Genomic DNA, 20705 nt, shown 5'->3' with positions numbered 1-20705 from the left:
TCATTTTGTATTCGTAGGAATGTATTTATTTATAAAAAGAAATAAATCGGTCCTTAACTTAATTTACTTTCCGATTACTTAATTTAAAAAAAATTGTGAAAATTATTGATTGTTCGAACCAATAATTTTAAGACATTTTCCCAAAAATAGGGATAATTTTTCCACAAAAGCCGCCATTCTGAGCATTTAACCTAAATTTTTTATCGATATATTCCAATTTACGTTGTGATTATGTTGAAACTTGACTATGGTTGAAGTCTTTGTTAACGATTGCTCAATCGACTGCATTTTTAAAGAAATTTAGTGTAAATTTAAATATTTCGATTTGGTAGCACCGTCAACCAGGTAATTTTACCTGGCTTAAAGGAACAAAATTGACAGGTCGAACAGTTAAGTTTAAAAGGAAAACAGCTGCCATTTTAAAAGGATGAATAATCTGTAAAGTTTCGCTGAAACATTGTTTATTATAGTTATTTTTTATTTTGTGATTTAAAGAAAAATCAATAAAATTGAGGAGCATTTAAACAAATGAATCGTATTGAAATTGTGAATTTAATTGATCTTAGTATTGAGGATGACGATAAACAAATACAAACGTTGCATCAAAGTAATGCATCGCCGAGTAGTCTGCCCAATCCCGAACAATCAATTATGGAGTGTACATTACCAGATTTTCTTATTATAGAAAATGAGGGACGTGAAAGTCTTGATAACAACCCTTTTGACTTGGCGCAAAAATTATCAACTCGACCCGAAGATCCTTTTGATTTAGTTGAAAAGGAGGCTAGCGTAAAGGTGGGCAAAATATATTAAAATTAAATACTTATAACCGATTACTTTTATCATAGGCACGTTATTCTATGCAACCCAAAAAAGAAGTTAAGGTCGGAAAGCTTTTATCACTCAGCGATGACAATATACTGGATGATAATGGTACGTGTCCTGTTAAAGAAACGGCTACTTTGGCTACTTTGGAGAAAAGCGATATAAAAAATATCATTGACATGACTGCTTCAAACTGCAGTATATCAATCTATCATTCTGCTTTAGTCCACGAGTTAGATAGTGAGAGCCCACCAATTTCTATGTCCATTAAATCTACGCCAGATACTTGCAGCTCTGCGATTGAAAGCGATGAAAGTTCCGCAAATAGTGCTGATGGCTATTCGGCTAGAATACGGAAAGCAATGGAAAATCGGAAACGTCTACTTAAATTAAGCATAGCAAATTCAACATTTAATTCTCCATTGAGTTGTCGATCTCGACAGACTGATAGTGGATTTTCAACTGCATTTTCCGCTGCTGCGCACTTCAGTGATTATATGCTTGCGACGGAGTCGCCTTTAAAATTAGTAGACGATGATCTCCTGAGGGAAGAACCACCAAAACTATCAGACGCCGAAAATGATTTCGAAGCCGATCTAGAAATGTTGAGTATCCCCATGTTGAGAAAATTGCCATCACCAGTTCCTGAAGAGACTTCGTTATTGACAAGGGAAGCAGAAGATGTAATGCCTGCGCCGCAAAATTTGACAGTTCCAGATTTATCGGCTCTAAGAGAAAAATTACGGGCAAAGCGAGTGGAGGCTTGTAAGGGTCAAGATGTTGTGTCTTTAATAGATAACTTAAAATCTTTGTTATGCGATAATGAAATTGTGGATGACGATAAAAAAGAGAAAGCCAACTGTTTGTTAAAAAAACTGAGTACAGCCTTAAATACTGAAAAATGCGAAGATAATAACGATGAATTAATAAAAAATATACATGACAGTGAACCATCAACGCAAGTGCCACAAACCATTGTGCGACAGGGAACTTTTGATATGGAATTAGAGGTATGAGAATGTGAAAATGCAAATATTAAAATTGATAAACTATTTATTTTGTTTTTAAAGACGAAAAGCAAGAATGGTTGTGACAAAACTAGTGGAACTGCAGCATCAGTTGATGATAACGCGCAAATGACACATTCTATTCAGTCTACACAATCTTCGCCACCTGCAAAAGAAATACCAGAAGTAATGTTAAAATCCTCTGGTACATTTGATGGCGAACCAGTGTCGGAAAGGGAGAATCTGCTCTTACCACATGTCGACGCTCTTTCACCAATAACATCGCCAATCTTAAAACCATCCTTACAGAACACTGCCGCAACAAATCCAGATGTGAATGATATCATCGAACAAATAGGCAAACTACTTGAGCAACACCAAATTGCTGCCTCTAGTATGGATGCTACGAAAGGTAATAATTCGTCAGGAAATAACCCGTTACAGCAATCCACAATGTGTAACCCCACATTTATTGTTGTTATGCCAACAAATTCAGTACAACCAACTAATACCCAAGATATTAATACCTCCAATTGTAACGTTGCATTGGATGATATGGATAGTAATATTGTACCTCGACGACGTGCACAATCTTTATCAATACATGACAAAGTTAAAATTGTACAATTGCCAATACGGTCGCAAGCAGCCCCTTATATTACAGGTGAAGTACAGTCTCCTCTTACTGAGGGTGCGTCCCAAATAAATACCTCAATAGTAGAAATGAAAACACCAATACGTTCTACTCAGCGACGGAATTCGTTTTCCAGTGGTACACCACATACGCCTCTTAGCTCATTAACTCAAGGAGCCGGTGCGACAAACTCTCGACGTTTACAAAAGTAAGCTTAAGTACTTGAAATATATTTAAATTATATAAATGTATGATAAAATGTATTTTTGTTTTGTTAGCACTTCAACAATCCAGTCGCGTTACTCACTCGGTCCTTCTAAATTACGAGAGCATGAATCTCAACAACATGCCGTTTTGCACCCCATTTCACGAACCAATTTGAATGTTTTCAAACCTGATTTAAAGAAAAGAACCAAAACTCAGACGACGAAAACTTCGATTATGGCATCCAATGGTCCACTTAAGGCTGTAATGCCAATTAAGAAAGTAGCACCCATGCTTACAACTACAATCGCTACCCCAGAAGGATCCAATGTAAATTCACGTATACCCTCACAAACCATTAACATGGAAACTTCAATGAATTTACTTACCATGGCGGGTAAATTATCCAATACGAGCACACCAATGCCACCAACTCGAAGTGGGGAACAGATTTCAGGTTTTCCTAACGCATGCTCAACACCAGCCATTTGTAGTATTGCTAAAAGACCCAATGGCACGATAACAAAGAAAAATCCTCGGTTTTCAGTCTCTACACCGTCAAAATTACAGCAGCCACTTGTAAATACTTCGGGAGTAAAGAAACGGGCTTTACCGGAATTGACGAAGACCAAGTCACCGGTGCGCTCGCGAAAAAGTTTGAGCGGAATGTCTGTACCGGTAGTACGAGGTAGACAGTCGATGGTGAAACAACAGAATGTTTCAAAACAGACAACATCTCGATTGGTAAGTTCTGATAATTAAAAATGGTAGAAATAGTTATTATATACTTTTTTTGTTTCAGAGCACAAGATTAAGTACTCGTTCATCACTTTGTCCGGCATCTACATCTACTAATAAAGAGAATAAAAAGCCTTAAATTTTAGAAATAAACAAGTCGATTAATCCCTTACTATTTCTTTTTGCACTTACCTCTTTTATCATTTCCCTATTATTTTGCGAATAATCGAAAATATCTGCAGAAATTGTTGTTTAGCTGCTTCAGTGTGAAGGATTCGTTATTGTGTGTTTTTTTCGCACTTATAATATGTTTGTCAACGGAGTTTTAATAAGGTTATACGTATAATTTACTTTTCTTATATTTATTGAACTAAAAATTGTATTATATATGTAAATGTTCGACTAAGTGTAGAACCTTTCTGTTAAACTCTATTCCACAAAAAATAAAAAATGTCTAACGAAGTTAAAAACTTAAAAATATTAGTTGCATTCGTAGACTAAGATAAAACTTGCCCTTAAGTGAAGGCATATACATATATTTATTATAAGGCAATTGAACGCAAACTTATTAAAAACTCACTGGTTTTTGTTTGCATCTTAAGAATAAACAGAAAAAGAGAATTAAACCGTACTAAAAAAACGTTATTACAGTTTATAAATAATTAAAGTTTTCCTTACAAAAATTTGATTTTGATCGTTCAGTTTACAATAAATGAGCCGCTGTTTGGAAAGAAAATGCGATATCTCAAAGTCTGAGGGTCTAATTCGTGTATATGCAAACATACGGACGTGAGTCGGCTCGTCATGCTGGTCATTTATATACATATATATTTAATCTATCGTCTCCAATGATTCCTTCTGTGTTTTACCAATCAATTCATCAGTTTTCAAGATGTCGACCTGAAATAGTGGAAACGTCTTTTTCTTCCCAATAAGCTGCACATTTATTGGAACTTTCGATATAAGATCACTACAGCATATAGCTATTATACAAATTGAACGATCACAATCTAATTTTTGTATGGAAAACTTTATTATATAGGACCACTATAGCATATACTTACCTGCAATACAAATTGAACGATCAAAATTAAATCCTTGTATAAAAAGTTTGAAGCTTAAACAACTTCAATAAAAATATTAAAAATTATAATAAACTAGCAGCCCCCCGGCTTCACACGGCTATTAAACAATCATTTCAAAAGTTATAATTTTCTACATACTCTTCCACAAATACTTTCCCGTTTTTGCGTAGGGTCATTAAAAATTAGTTAAATGAAGGAAATTCGAACATAAAAGTATAGATTTTGTATCAGTATGATTTTTTTTTCTTGTAAAAAGACCTTTACTGTATATATGATTTTCTCTGCTCCTGAAAAATAATTTATTGAGTGAGAGCTTCCCTGTAAACGATATTTGATGTTAATTTATTTTGTGGCAGCGATACAAATTGATTTTCATGACCTCCGAGCGAAAGATGTTTTCACTGGAATTTGAAGGCGTTTGAATGAGATTGGCAGATTACTTAGGATCATCGGAATCCTCGGTATATGAGCTAGTTGACCAGCTGCTGGGCCGGTGATAATGGTTGCTACAATTAAATTGTCCTTCAATTCCTTTATAAGCAGCCTCGTCCCGTTGCACATGCATGGAGGACTTAAATTTCTCTAAAGCATAATTGGAATTCCAATTTTCAAAGCCAAAGGGCCTCAACATCCGCGCCGTTAGTTCTGCTTTCTCCAGACTGGTCAAGAAAGCAAAGCAAATGGGCAAGACAAAATATCTCCTGTCATCAAACAAACAGTCGTCGCACTCGCGACTTGGCTCCCACGTCACTGTTGACAGAGTCCGTTATGTTTTTACGTGGGATCCTGCTGTCGACAGCCTAACTCCACGGTGCTTTCTATTGCTAGAAGCACGTAGATCAATACAATGCGTTGAACAGCACCCCAAAGCATAAGTGCATTCCTCAAACACTCATACCCTGGAGAACCAAAGCACGAGTTGCACCTATACTTTGGTTCCAATTGGTTCGGGTGGACGTTAACACCCTAGCCACCTTGGTCGGGTTCGAGGCCGACCTAAAACCTCTGCCGTACTCTGGGTCCGGCACCCACACCGGACTAAATGCCCTTTCTGCATTCAGGTTTAAACCACAGCCACCACGAATCTCCACAAAGGGCCAAACCCAATGAGCAGATTGGAGTTACCTCCAAAGGCTAACTGCTCCCCGTGGTACCAGGTTTAAGTCTTTGGTATGATTTTACATTGTAGCTTTCGCTACTGCCAGCTGAGTCCCCAAAGACTCAATGACTGGCTGCATTTGTCGCTGTCGCAAATGCTTTATATTATATTGTGAAATAATATGAAGCTTAGAATGTGACTTCAAGCTGAATATTTATTTATTTATTATTATATTATTTCGAACCAAGACCTGATAAATGTCATACACAGTGTATGTGGCTTTGAGTCGCCTCTAACGACAGGTATGCCTTGCCGCGGATATATTCGGTTTCCCCCAAAGGGGGATCCCCCCTACCTGCAGGGGGACGTCACTGTTGACAGTCATAACTTTGAAGTTGTAGATAGTTTCGTATATTTGGGAACCGGCGTAAACACCACCAATAATGTCAGCCTGGAAATCCAACGCAGGACAACTTTTGCCAACAGGTGCTACTTCAGACTGAGTAGGCAATTTAGAAGGAAAGTCCTCTCTCGATGAACAAAAACCAAACTCTATAAGTCGCTCATAATTCCCGTCCTGCTATATGGTACAGAGGCCTGGACGATGACAACAACTGATGAGTCGACGTTGGTAGTTTTCGAGAGAAAAGTTCTGCGAAAGATTTATGGTCCTTTGCGCGTTGACCACGGCGAATATCGCATTCGATGGAACGATGAGCTGTACGAGATATACGACGGCATTGACATAGTTCAGCGAATTAAAAGACAGCGGCTACGCTGGCTAGGTCATGTTGTCCGAATGGACGAAAACACTCCAGCTCTGAAAGTATTCGACGCAGTACCTGCCGGGGGAAGCAGAGGAAGAGGAAGACCTCCACTCCGTTGGAAGGACCAGGTGGAGAAGGACCTGGCTACGCTTGGAATATCCAATTGGCGCCACGTAGCGAAAAGAAAAAGCGACTGGCGCGCTGTTGTTAACTCGGCTATAATCGCGTAAGCGGTGTCTTAAGAAGAAGAAGAATAATTCATGTTGTGGCAGTCCTGAAGGGTTTATTGAACTAAAAGCTCCTGGGGATCGATATTAGTCATGATGTCTATCGATTTGTATTTTTTTATTTTTCCGGGAACCTTTCGAATAATTAAATCGTTTATTTCGTCGATACTATCGTTTCTGGGTGACACTATTGCTCCAGCACACAATCAATGAAATGTCTTTTCGTTCGGAAGCTAAATCAGCTCACTTCAAGCCCATTTCAAACAGTAGAAATTCGAAAATGCCTGTGCAGAATAATCATTCGACCATTTGATGTAATCAATTTCTTATAAAGCTTTTAGATTTGAGTATTTTTTTCAAACATCAAGATATATTAACAATCCATCCATACTTTTAATTTAAAGTGAAGAAAGCAAAAGTTATAACGAAATGAACGTTTTTCTTTTCGAGTTACTTGTTAATAAAAATTGCAACATTTACTTGGCAAAGCGTAAAATGTTAGCCGAAATTTTGCTTCACCTTGCTGCGTTGCGCTTCGATGTAAACGTACTCGTACTGTAAACTAGCATTATAGTGTAAATGTGCTGGATCTATTTTTTGGAAGTTTTGTTTTTCATATTTTGTAAATAGAAAGCCATACTTTTTTCTTAACTGAAGCGCATAAAAAAATAAGCACGAGAGAGTGATAAAAATTAGGCAAATATTAGGATTTTATATTTGCTTGCTTTTGTAAAATTTTCAAGTTAATCTGCTTTTGCATCTTGATGGCCACACTTCGCCAATAATTTGTTTGACATATTATCGAGTGTCACTTAAATTGTTGGTAGTCAAATTTGTTTACCTTCCTCGCAGATTCATTATTCTTAACTATAATATAATATTCCTGAGTTATAGTGAAGTATTAAAAACCACTAAACATGGAAATTCTAATGGAAAAACATAAAATTGACTGTGCTGATTTAAAGAAATGTGGAGAAATTACTACTCATTTGTCAATTGGCCCAAAAGAATTTTTCTTAAATTGTAGCTTTTGCGACTACACTTTTCTTCAGTTAGGAGATTTCATTCAACACATTTGTGAGGATCATATGTGTCATTTTATGAACCCTAAAGTTGAGGATAAAGATGATTATTCCTTGCAAGAAGATATTGAACAAGATAATAACTTTTCGGCGACAGTTTCAAATCAGGTGATGTTTGGAAATACAATAAATCGACAGCTGTCCATTATATACTTTACATTAATTTTTAATTACAGGAAGATATGGACGATTATGATGCACAGTTCTCGGCGACAGATTCGAATGAGGTGATGTTCGGAAACTTAATTAATCAAACATGAGTTTTCCATTATAACTCCCTTTCATATAAATTCATATTGAAAAAATGTATTTAAACATATAAAGCCTTACAGGACAGCTATGACAGTAAAACGAATTTACATGACTTTGAAAAAGTTGAAATAGAGTTGGACGATAACCAGGTGAAAAAAGAGTTGAACATAACGGATGGATACGCCAGCGAAGATGCTGAAGATAGTATCAGCGTAAGCTTTAAATATATATAAAGTTAATCCATGTTATATAAATAGTTTTCTTTTTTAATACAGGAAAGTGAAACAGAAAAAAAATATATTGATAATGAAGATGATGTAGAGAACTCTGAAATTGCGGTTCATTTAAAGGTTTAGTAATGTTTATATAGTTATATTTTATTTATGTTAAATTATTAATATTATATTATTTTTTTTTTTTAACAGGAAAATTATACATCTGAAAAAAATATTTATAAAGGATGTAATACAGAAAATTCTGAGATTGCTGCTTATATAGAGGTATAATAATTTGTATGTATTGCCTTATATTATATGATAAGTTTATATTAATTTAATAGGAACTTGGTTTACATGGATCGTTTAATAAAAATAATATACTCGCAATATTTAAAGGGTATGAAAAGCGGCCTTTTCTGTGGGATAACGATTTGCAATTACCCAGAGATAATAAGAAAAGAGAGAAGGAAATTAAAAATATTGCTGAAGAAGTGGGTATTCCAAGCGAATGGGAGTCAATTCGTAAAATGATTGGAAAATTAAGCAGTAAGCTTCGGACTGAATTGGTACGGAAAAAAATTTATCTTTCTAAAGGCAAAATATATACACCTGTTTGGTATAACGATCTTACTATGTTTTTAAAGCCAAAACGAAAAAAAGTTGAGGTAAGTTAAATTAAAAAATATGATACACATAATTTGCTTAGTCTACTAAATAATACAGTGTTTAATTGAAGTTCTATGAATGGTAAAGATATTATGTTCATAAATATGTGTATAGGCTTATGATATGCCTCAAAATCATTATTCCTGCTGAATCGTAACTGAAGCTAGCTAAATTAACTATGAACAACCGAAAATGACAAGTATTTATTACCTACTAAGCTTTAGTATAGACTTCTGCATGAATGCACCCATGACGGCAAATGAATTACTTATTCATGCAGAAGTCTACTTTAGTAACTATATTCACATTTACCCTTAAGTCATTTTATGTTTTAAAGCTACGCTAGACTACACTACACTCCACTATCAGAATGTAATGTTTATCACTTGATTTTAGCTTTGAAGTATTTTTTTTCTAAACCCTTTATGGTAAAATTCTATTTATTTCTTTTATAACTTAATTTTTCATATTGGGAAACTTGATTCGTTAGTATAGTTGTTTGTATACACATCGCATTGAATAAACAATATTTTGCCATGGCGAATCATTCAAGGTTTTAGTGGTCAAACAACTGATTTAAAATTTAAAAAAAAATTTCATTCAAAAAATAAGTTTCTAAAACCAGAGCTGCTACATTTTATGAGGCTATAAATCCAAAAATATTTCAAGTATTATATTATTTTAAAAGTTATAGTGTTATTTTTCAAGCTATAGAATATCAAACTTAAATTTTTAACATATGTATTTTTATACCCTGAATAGGGTATATTAAGTTTGCCACGAAGCTTGTAACACTCAGAAGGAAGCGTCGGAGACCCTATAAAGTATATATTTAAATGAGTCGATTCTGCCATGTCCGTCTGTCTGTATATATACGAACTAGTCCCTCAGTTTTTAAAATATCGTTTTGAAATTTTGCAAACGTCATTTTCTCTCCAAGAATCTGCTCATTTGTCAGAACTACTCATATCAGACCACTATAACATATAGCTGCCATACAAACTGAACGATCGGAATCAAGTCCTTGTATAGAAAACTTTTGTATTTGACAAGATATATTCACGAAATTTGGTATAGATTATTTTCTAAGGCAACAATGTAATCTCCGAAGAAATTGTTCAGATCGGTTAACTATAGCATATAGCTACCATACAAACTGAACGATCGGAATCAAGTTCTTGTATGGAAAACTTTCACATTTGACAATGTATCTTCACCAAGTTTGGGACAGATTATTTTCTAAGGCAACAATGTAATCTCCGAAGAAATTGGTCAGATCGGTTAACTATAGCATATAGCTGTCATACAAACCGAACGATCAGAATCAAGGGCTTGTATGGAGAACTTTCGCATTTGACGTGGTATCTTCATGAAATTTGACATGAATTACTGCTTAAGGTAGTAATATTATCTCCGAAAAAAAATGTTCTGATCGGATTACTATACCATATAGCTTCCATACAAACTGAACGATCAGAGTCAAATGCTTGCATTGTAGACTTTTTCAGTAAACGAGATATATTCAAAATGTGGATGAAAACCACTGGGCGGTTACGTCTTTAGATTTACTTAAACATATACATAGTTACTAAAATAAATGCATCAGTGAAGGGTATATTAGCTTCGGTGCAGCCGAAGTTAACCGTTTTTCTTGTTTTGAATAAATTTTTTTGTTATGTAATGTTGTTATCTGCTATCTTAAATCCATTTTTTTTATATTTATATATTTATTATATTTTGACATGAATTATTTTCAAAGCGAACACTATCTTCGAATATGTGATTTAGATCGGACCACTATAGTATGTAGTTGCAATACAAAATGGTAGATCAAATTCAAATTCTTGTATGGCTAGAGCTTTGGTGTAACTGAAAATAATTTCTCTTCTGGTTTTTTATTTAAAAATCACCATTCATCTTTCTCAAAGTTATTATGACAAAGTTTTAAAACAATCCTCTAAAGAGTATTGATTTTTTTATAATACACAATCGAAACGAAGTTCAACACTAACATCACCAAATCAATAGACTTACCCAAAGGATATTCAAACTGCTATAATTATGCTCTTTATGCTTAAGACAATAAGAAACTCATATAAAATCCTTAACTCAAATATCGAAGAAATGGATGGATGATATGTACACAACAAAATATTGTAGTAACTCGTTAAAATTGAATATAATTAACTGTTTACTGCGACACGACATAATTCCATTCAATTCCGAAAGCTTTTTGGTTCGAGTTATATAATTTAAAATTAAATAACATCCACGCCATAGTATTAGCAATTATCAAAAATATTAGGCAGCTTCCGGTCGACAAATTGTTGCAAACAAATTTCAGCGGTCACCATTATTAATTAAATTATCCGCAGATAGGAAACGAAAAGCTGTCCATTCACTTCCCTTTTCATTATGCCATACAGTTGATTAGTTCTTAATGAAATGTGAGTTCTAGTTCACAAAAATACTTTTGTTTTTCGTAACTAGCTTTCTAAAACAAAATCATTCACTATTTTATTACAGGTAAAACCAAAACCGTTACTGAGGAAATTCACAACTCCAGAAACCATTTTAAATGATGAACAAGCTATAGTTTTAGCTAAAATTTATAACAGTCTGTCCACTCTTTGGGATGAAACAGAAATTACGTACAGATTTAGTAATAGAAGGCGAGAAGCTTTACAAATGCTACTTAAAGATTTTAATAAGCAAACTGGATTAAACCTCACAAAATATGATATGGAATGCGAAATTTCAAGACTTCGAAAGCTTGCTTCTAATGAGAAAAGACAAAAATTTATGTGTAAAAGACAAAATAAGATTTTTAAGCCCTCGTGCACATTTTACAGTCACATCGCATTTCTTGAGACTGACGTTTCGCCTTACGAATGTCCAATATGTGAAAAGTTATTTAGTGGCACACAACAATACAAGGTGCATTTGGCATCACATGATGGTTCGTTGCCATTTAAGTGTCACATTTGTGGGCATGGTTTTAAGTTGGTTACCAATTTAACGGTACATTTACGTAGGCATGCTCAAGACTACTTGTATAAGTGTGAAGTGTGCGACAAACCCTGTGCAACAACAACTGAATTGAGGACTCACATGCGATGTCATACTGGGGAAAAACCATATGTTTGTGAAATTTGTGGCAAAAAATATCGATCATTAGCAGAATTGAGGCCGCATAAATTACGCCACGATAAAAAACCTCTGTATCAATGTGAAATTTGTAATAAAACATTCTATATGAGATCTTTGTTGACAGAACACATGCATGTGCATTCCGAAGTGCGAGACAAATTATGCAGTATATGTGAAAAAGGATTTACCAGTAATAAACATCTACGTCAACACATGCTAATCCATTCTTCCGAAAAGAAATATGCATGTAAAATATGTGGTAAACGTTTTGCACAGTATGCTGGACTTAGCGGCCATGTGAAGTCACATGGTACGACATTAATTGAGATTAGTTCTAAAAGTGTTGATTTAGTACAAGAAGATCAGGAATAAATACTTATTGATAAATAAATTTATCATAGATTACAGTATTTATGTATATTTTTTTGTCTCTATGTTTATCGAAGAATTCGATTTTACTTGTACTTGTTTTCTCGTGATAATAAGCAATAAAAATTTTGTATGAATAAATTTAGTAAATAATATACATATGTATGTATGTATTTTATCGAACACCCTATAGGGTGTTTCGTATCCGTGCAATAGCAAACAAAACACACGCAAAAAATATGCAATCGCTGCAAAATATGCTACACAAAAATACAAGTTAATTTTCGTGCAGTGAGGCGTATGAAATTATTTGCTATTTGCGGTGGCAGCTGTTTTATTAATATACTAGAGGACCCGTCCACTCTTCACTGTGGCTGATACATAGGTAATACTACTACTACCATCTATATGATTTCTTTTAGTTGGATTATAACTATTAGTTTATGAAATATAGCATTTTGGTGAAGCAACTTCTGTTAGTTTACAAAAAAATTGATCATAAAGCATTTCGAGTGTGTATATAAAGCATGGTTTTTTGGGTGAAAATACTGTTGAATTTGGGCTCAGGGAAATCCACCGTTGAAAAGATATTTGCTAAGCAAGAAACAGGCGAAGTGAGCACTGAGGACATGATGCTCTAAAGAGGCGAAAGCTCTGTGCAAAGTGGGTACCTCGCAAGTTCATAATCACACAAAAACAACGAATAACTGATTCTGAAAAGTGTTTGAGTGCTCTTTAATCGTAATAAAAGAGAATTCTTGCGTCAGTGTGTGACAATAGAAACATAGCTCCATCATTTTAGGCGTGGAAAGAAGAAGAAGACGTCAATCTTTTGGGATGCACGTCAACGACTGATTACTGAGTCAGTTATAATCTATTTCACTGTGTATTTGGTTGCAGTTCCTTTCTACTATTCCAAATACTTAGCAATTGTATTATTTTTGAGGAAGAATCTGTTAAAAATTGTTCGCATGTATTCAAATGATTCCTACAAACATGAATTTTGAACAACTGCTTATTATTTGAAATATAATTTTTGTATTTATGAGTTGTATAAAATTTTAACATAAAGAGATAAAAGGTATTCTATGTCCTTACCCTGGTTCTAAGCTACTTCCCCACCAATTTTCAGCCAAATCGGTTCAGCCGTTCTTCAGTTATAAATGGTGTAACTAACAAAACTTTCTGTTATATATGTATATGTAGATTATAATGAAATTTTGCATTTAATAACGCAATACTGTCAGGTTAACAAAACTGGATAAAGCGAATTTTGAGTGTAACTGCAAACCATGAGAACTAAGTTGGTTTAAAAAAGATGCATTTGAGCAACGTTGTTAGTGAGTTAATCATTTGAAATAAATATGCATTTTTTAAACATACATACGTTTACTAGATGTATGAGGCAAAAAATTTAATCGCGTATATTTAAAGCTACACTTTTTTTTTATTTGTAGGTCAAGTGCAAAACTGAGCTTAGCGCAATTGTTCTTCCTGCAACAACAACAGCTCAAAAAATGTCAATGCCCGGAAGTCTTTTAAATGATGTTCAAAGCGTTCTCTTAGCGGAAATATATAAACAGTATTCTTGTCTTTGGGATGAAACAGATATAGCATACAGATTCGGCAATAGACGACGAGAAGCTGTAAAAGCTGTTCACGATAAATTTAATAAAAAAACAAGTTTAAGTCTGACACGTTACGATATCGGATGTGAAATTGGACGACTTCGAAAAATATGCTCTCATGAAAAAAGACTAAAAATATTATGCAAACAACAAAATAAGAACTATAGGCCAAGTTGCAAATTTTATGAACACATTTCATATCTCGAAGTAGATGTTACTCCCTATGAATGTTCGATATGTGGGAAAATAAGTGCGGGCGTATGTCAGTACAAAGTGCATGTTGCATCTCATGATGGTTCACTTCCATTTAAATGCCATGTGTGTGGTCATGGTTTTAAGTTGACCACAAATTTATCGGTACATTTACGAAGGCATGTACACGACTACTTATATAAATGTGAGGTATGCAGCAAGCCGTGCGCAACGACCACAGAAATAAAAATCCATATGCGCTCACACACCGGTGAAAAGCCATACGTTTGCGATGTCTGCGGTAAAAATTTTCGTACTTCGTCAAAAATTAATATGCACATGCGAAAGCACGAGAATAAGCCTACCCACAGGTGTGAAATATGCAATAAGGGTTTCTATAGCAAAGGTTTTTATAGAGAACACATGAAAGTGCACCAAAATGTGCGAGATAAAATTTGCAATATTTGTAATAAAGGTTTTACAAGTACCAAGCATCTGCGACAACACAAACAGATCCATGCTATAGAAAAGAAATATGCCTGCAAGATCTGTGATAAACGATTTGCTCAATATGCCGGTTTGAGTGCTCATATGAAGTCACATGGTACAACATTAGTTGCAGCAAGTTCAAAAGGCTCTATAGTCATGCTTTAAAGTAAAATACAATTATAGTGTTTCTCTATTTGGTTAGTGAACAAAAAAGTAATCATTTTATATTTAAACACAAATAACTGTAATATAATAACAAACACTATTGTCATACCGAAGCAAACAATTTATGCAAAGTATTGAGACACTTGCCGAAATGCAGACTAGATGAAATTTAAATACAAATGTATCATACATACGTTTCTTGATTGTCATACCCGAATCGATCGACATAAAAATGATTTCCATAATCACATTTCACGTTGGTTTAACTCTGGGATGTTTTAATTATTCTGTATAGGTTTTCTCGATAACCCGTCAGCCTTAAAATTCTACTTTGCGTTCGATCACTCAGATGAAATTGCAATTTAATGGATGTACACCTAACTTATTTCTAAGTCGATAACTTAACGCTTTTTTAGATAGATATAATGAAATGAAGGAATGCTCTGCGACCTGTGGTCTAATGTACCCTCTTCCGTTTTTACAATACTTCGTTTAACCCAGTCTAATCAAAGAGACTTAGTAAAGCTCCTGGGTTAATGGTTGTAATGTTTTTTTTCACCGGATGGTATGTGCACTGGTGTGTCTTCTCTTTGGTTACACAAGCGACATCGATCCGTGAAACAGTACCCAAATCTATGCAGATGACAATGCTATCTGCAGGGACCTCCATAAAATCCCTCAAGCTGCCTTAATTTTTAACCTTCTAGCTCATTTCCATTAATGTCTCTATGTCAGGGAGAAGTAAAGTTCTCTCTCGACGAACAAAAACCAAACTCTCTAAGTCACTCATTATTCCCGTCCTGCTATATGATGCAGAGGCATCTGATGAGTCGGCCCTAGGTGTTTTCGAGAGAAAGATTTATAGTCCTTTGCGCGTTGGCCACGGCGAATATCGCATTCGATGGAATGATGAGCTGTATGAGATATACGACATTGATATAGTTCAGTGAATCAAGAGACAGCGGCTGCGCTGGCTAGGTCATATCGTACGTATGGACGAAAACACTCCAGCAGAGGAAGAGGAAGACCTCCAATCCGTAGAAAGGACCATGGAAAAGGACCTGGCTTCGCTTGGAATCTCCAATTTGCGCCACCTTGCGAAAAGAAGAAACGACTAGCGCGCTGTTGCTAATTCGGCTATAATCACGTAAGCGGTGTTTATGCCAGTAAAGAAGAAGAATACCATTGCTAATTAGAAGTGGTTTACTATTACTGAGAGTGACAATTCGTTCCCCGTGATAGATTTTCTCAAGAATAATCACTGCACATCTGCCAATGGCATAGACTTCCGATTAAAAAATGATTGGAAATCTGCTCTATCCATCCATCTATCCATCTGCTGTTTTCGAACCGTATGTATACCATTGCATTGTGCTCCTATGAAGGTATTTCTCATGGATGGAGTCCTCCCATTCATTTTTGCTGACGAGTGAAATTTTGAACCGCTTTTCAAAGTAAATTCTCGCGGTCATGTCGCCTCTAGGAAAGAGTGCCAACGGTACATCATTACCTGTTTCACCATGCCCTGCTGACAGCGGGTCTAAAATAGACTTTTTTCCTATTATCTCCACACTGATATGGAGATTCACCTCTAGATATCCATGACGCCACTCCATACGCGACCCAGCATATTTTGTCTGATTTGTAGCCATGTAGCCTTGACAGTGCACGCTTTTGGAAGTTTAAAAATCCAGAAGCTCATCCACAACTGGACTCCTGCGGGCATCCCTTCATTATTTCTAGTTGGGTGCTACCTGAGCCAATATTAGTTTCAGCGATCCTCGTCCTGTGAACCGCATTTTCCCACCTTATAAGTGGATTAACTTGACTTATTTCCAGTAATCGGGTAACACAGGAATCTATGTCTAGAAAATAGCATAGTAACAATTTTCTCAATTCGGAAATAGCCCATCTTACGGAGACTTTTTAGCCCTTTATTACTAGTTATTCGAGTTTACAACTTCTTACCTTTAGCTCATTAGTAAGTAGCACTATATAGTAGATCATTACCATAACATCGCCTCTCGAACATTTTGACAACTACGATTTTCACAGTCTAGTTGATTCTGGCATTATATCGTTAATTCTGTTCTGCTCTGGCATTTGTGTTCGTCACAATACATGCTTGTAAATTGGTATGCTATCGACATCGCTTTGAAATTTCTTAACAATATTTTCTTTATATTCAAATCAGCAAATAAAAGTTCGTTTTATTTTAAGCATTTCTTTGACTTTACACGTGAAAATTTTCACTTCAAAATATATGTAAGTATGTAGTTATAATCATCAAAAAAATTAAGTATCATTTATTCAATTGTTAATGTACTGTTACACACAAAATGTTCATTTGCAATAAAAAATGTTGCGACGTAGAACCAGAGAACTTAAAGAATAGAGAAGGTGCAAATTGAATTCTGCATGATGTTCGATTTGACGGCTAACAAAGCTGATAGATTTATAGTAAGGAATTCACCATTCTCGCTGCTATTTAGCAGAATTGAGCACGTTCAATGGTAGAAATATATGTAAAACGACTGAATTCATGCGAGAATAAATAAAGAGAAATGCTTTGTAGAAAAATATACAAACTCACACAGAGAATGTAAAAAAGCATTCTCTGAGTCACATATGCATGATTATTTTGTATTATATGAACCATTGTTTTCCGAAAAATTGTAAAAATTTTATATTATAAAATTAAATAAAAACTCATTTCATATTTCAAATTTTATATTAATTTCGACTATTATAAAATGAAGATGTGCCAAATGAACTTAAATGTGATCATATAAACACTTCCATTCATTTCTTTAATTTCCGTTATCGTTTCCATATTCGTAGTAATAGAATTTCTATGGCATATATGTACATATGTATATTATTTCTTTGGCACATTTTACGGTACATACATTCATAAGTGTCGCACGCATCTTTCGCATCTCCGTTGTCACGGTCAACCAGTGGCGAAACTGGCGTTTTGTCAAAAAATCAATCTGTCGAAGCCAATTGTCACCGCTTCCCTTGCCGCTGTAACAGCTTCGCCAACAAACTAGCGTAAATATGTATGTTTTTGTATGAGCTTGCATACATGCCGACGCTGATTTTTGCGAGCCACGGCAAAATACTTTATAATTGACAAATATTGTAAATCGACAACGGCTATGTTGCCACTTTTGTCACTTCTTTCTTAGAACAAACACCAGAAAGATGTTCAATTTATTTATTTTTTAGCTTTTGCCATCGTCGCGAAAAGACGCTTGTTGGCAAAGGCATGCGCGGGGAGATGTTCGGCGTCTGTTTTTATGAATGAAGCGAGGCCGCTTGTGGAATATGCGCTTGCGTTTATGAATGAAAACATTTTTGTTGTGACATTTACTACATTTGGGCTTCGCCAATTCGGCTGCCATATTGGCTTGCCATGCTTATGCTATTTACGAGTAGGCAATTGTTGTTTTTGTAGAACAACGTTTCAATTTTATGTTGGTGACATATTCACACGTGGACGCAGATGTATGTTTGTATGCTTGTGCATTATTTGTTCGTCAATGTCTACAAATATATGTACATATAAGTATATGAAAATACGCAGCACTAGCATCATGGGCTATCGGCCAATGTCTACAAATATATGTACATATAAGTATATGTCTATAGTTTGAAGTGCTGGACAATGTTGCAGAAGATGCAATAGATTTAAATCTGAATCACAAAATGGGCATTGGTTGATCTGAGTGCCATTTAGTATGTGAGCGTGTGTGATAATGGAGTGGCCAATGCGAAGTCTGATATATGGAATGATATAATTAGATGAAAGCGATGACGGAAAGGATGGTTTGATACGATTTGAATTTATTCTAGAGTAGTGGTGTCTGTAATTCATCCAATCAAGCGCCAATTTAGTGGATCTTTGTTGAATAATAAGCCGTTTTATATCACTCTTAACAAACAAGGCAGATGTAGTTGTTGGAGTGATGCACACCTCCTTAGCCACCGAGTCCGCAAAAGTATTTCCAATGATTCCAGAGTGACCGGGTATCCACATTATTTTTAGTCTATGTGCTAACGAAAACAACAGCGATCTAATGCCAATAATGACGTCATTGTAGTTACTGCGGTTTTTTAAAGCTTGAAAACACGATAGACTATCTGTACAGATGATGAATTTACCAAGGTTTTGTTGGGCATACTGGACAGCTTTGAGAATACCCGTAGCTTCAGCGGTAAAAATTGAACAAAATGGAAATAATAAACCATACGATATTCTTTGTTGGTTATCATCAACTACAGCAAAAGATGTATGCGACGATTTGGAGCCATCAGTATATATAAACTGCCAACCAAAAGATTTGAAGTGCGCAGATAATTCCAAAAATCGAGATTTATACACAGTGCTTGGAGTGATGGATTTGCGAAGAAAAGTAAGATCACTAATGAAAGAAGATTCATTTACTTTCCACGGTGGAATATATTTACTGCAAGGCAGCAATATTTTAAGCGGCAACTCATTGGTTTTAGCAAACAAAGCACTTTTAAAAATAGAAGACGGTATTTTAGGAGACCTCTTTCTGCAAAGTGATGATTGAAAGTCCTTTTTTATAGTAGAGTTCGTGCTGAGTATGAGTTTTGAATAAAGCTTATTTAAGCTATCTTCCACTGCATCTTTTAGAGAAGGTAGGCCAGCTTCCGTCAGTATGTTTTTAATTGGCGATGTTGGAAACACTCGAAGAGAACAACGAATTGAAGAATGATAGGGCGCAGCAAGCATCTTTAGATGATTCTTAGAATGATGTCCATAAATTTCCAAGCCATAATTAATTACAGATGAGATGAGGGCTTTAGTGACGTTGACCAGTAAAGCCGAGCCGATGAGTGAGCGCTTACATGAGAGGTATTTAATAATATTTAAATTAACAAAAAGTCTTTTTCTTATATACTGACAATGTTTCTTAAATGTATACTTAGAATCTAATACAATACCAAGGAACTTAATACTATCTGTACACAAAATGTTTGTATTATCAAATGTGAGCGTTGGGATAGTACATTGATGTTTTTTACAAATATGAAAAAGTTTCGATTTAGGAAAAGATATTGATGTGCCTGAAGTAGAGGACCAACGAGAAAGACGCAATAAAATTTCAGAGAAAGTAATTGTTACTGAAGTCAAATTTGAAGTTTTTGAGAATAAAATTAAATCATCAGCATAAATCTGATGCCGGATAGTAACAAAATCTGATAGAATGGTACTGATTTCATCAAATGCAATAGTAAATAGGATCACCGAGAGCGGTGACCCTTGTGGGGTACCATTATCTAATGGTAGAACAGAGGATGAAACATTGGATATGATAACACTTAATTTACGGTTGGATAGGAAAGATTTGACAAAGTTAAAAATACGAGAACCCACTCTCCACCTACTAAGCTGTCTTAACACTACATGAATCCCAATCCTGTCAAATGCTTTTAGGAAATCTAAAGAAAGAATAGAAACATGATTTTTGTGGGACAGAGTATCAGAGATAAAGTGATCAAGGTGCAGGAGAGCATCCAACGTACCCTGCCCCCTCTTGAACGCAACTTGGTTGTGCGAAATGAGATTATTAGATTGAGCATACCAGGCGAGTCTAGTAGCAATAATCTTTTCAATCAATTTACCAAGGCAAGGAAGAAGGGAAATGGGACGATAACTGCTGACCACACCAGGAGGTTTACCAGGTTTTAAAATAGGAATAATCGCGCTAGTCTTCCAGAGGACAGGGTAGTTGCCACTGAGAAAAATACTATTGTAAAGTTTGACTAGACGGGATATAAGGAATGGAGGAAGGTGCTTGATGATAAGGTAAGAGATTTTATCAATGCCAGGAGTTTTGCCCTTGACTGACGAGAGGGCTAAATTAAAATCAAG

General features: G+C 35.2%; 4 protein-coding genes across 7 annotated transcripts in view; 3 read left to right on the top strand and 1 right to left on the bottom strand.

Annotated features, from left to right (window-relative positions):
* LOC120775000 overlaps positions 1-20705 on the bottom strand; it is a 46599-nt gene that overhangs the window by 2927 nt on the left and 22967 nt on the right. The window contains exon 1 of one of the 4 annotated variants that reach the window (XM_040104923.1): positions 14992-15378. The exons of 2 other annotated variants lie outside the window; for them this stretch is intronic. The gene's annotated coding sequence lies outside the window, so the exon portion shown is untranslated. Of the gene's footprint in view, positions 1-13421; positions 13463-14991; positions 15379-20705 lie in introns of those variants that run through there. One more of the 4 variants, XM_040104926.1, reaches the window with a different exon arrangement.
* On the top strand, positions 445-4053 carry LOC120774988. The gene is made up of 5 exons (XM_040104896.1): positions 445-795; positions 849-1835; positions 1896-2674; positions 2745-3414; positions 3473-4053. Exons 1-5 carry the CDS (start codon positions 529-531, stop codon positions 3545-3547), a joined length of 2778 nt encoding a protein of 925 aa, XP_039960830.1. The 5' UTR covers positions 445-528; the 3' UTR covers positions 3548-4053.
* LOC120774991 (zinc finger protein 100-like) lies at positions 7384-12364 on the top strand. Its single transcript, XM_040104908.1, has 7 exons — positions 7384-7776; positions 7845-7895; positions 8001-8132; positions 8196-8270; positions 8346-8420; positions 8480-8803; positions 11331-12364. The coding sequence occupies exons 1-7, from the start codon at positions 7504-7506 to the stop codon at positions 12324-12326; spliced, it is 1926 nt and encodes a 641-aa protein (XP_039960842.1). The 5' UTR covers positions 7384-7503; the 3' UTR covers positions 12327-12364.
* Positions 12563-15022, top strand: LOC120774657 (zinc finger protein 239-like). The gene is made up of 3 exons (XM_040104385.1): positions 12563-12599; positions 12967-12986; positions 13781-15022. The coding sequence occupies exons 1-3, from the start codon at positions 12563-12565 to the stop codon at positions 14795-14797; spliced, it is 1074 nt and encodes a 357-aa protein (XP_039960319.1). The 3' UTR covers positions 14798-15022.

Source organism: Bactrocera tryoni, chromosome 4 (assembly GCF_016617805.1).
Source record: "Bactrocera tryoni isolate S06 chromosome 4, CSIRO_BtryS06_freeze2, whole genome shotgun sequence".
In the NCBI taxonomy this organism is placed as follows: Eukaryota; Metazoa; Arthropoda; class Insecta; order Diptera; family Tephritidae; genus Bactrocera; species Bactrocera tryoni.
The sequence above is the reverse complement of the archived record's forward strand: the minus strand, read 5'-3'. Positions and strand labels throughout refer to the sequence as shown.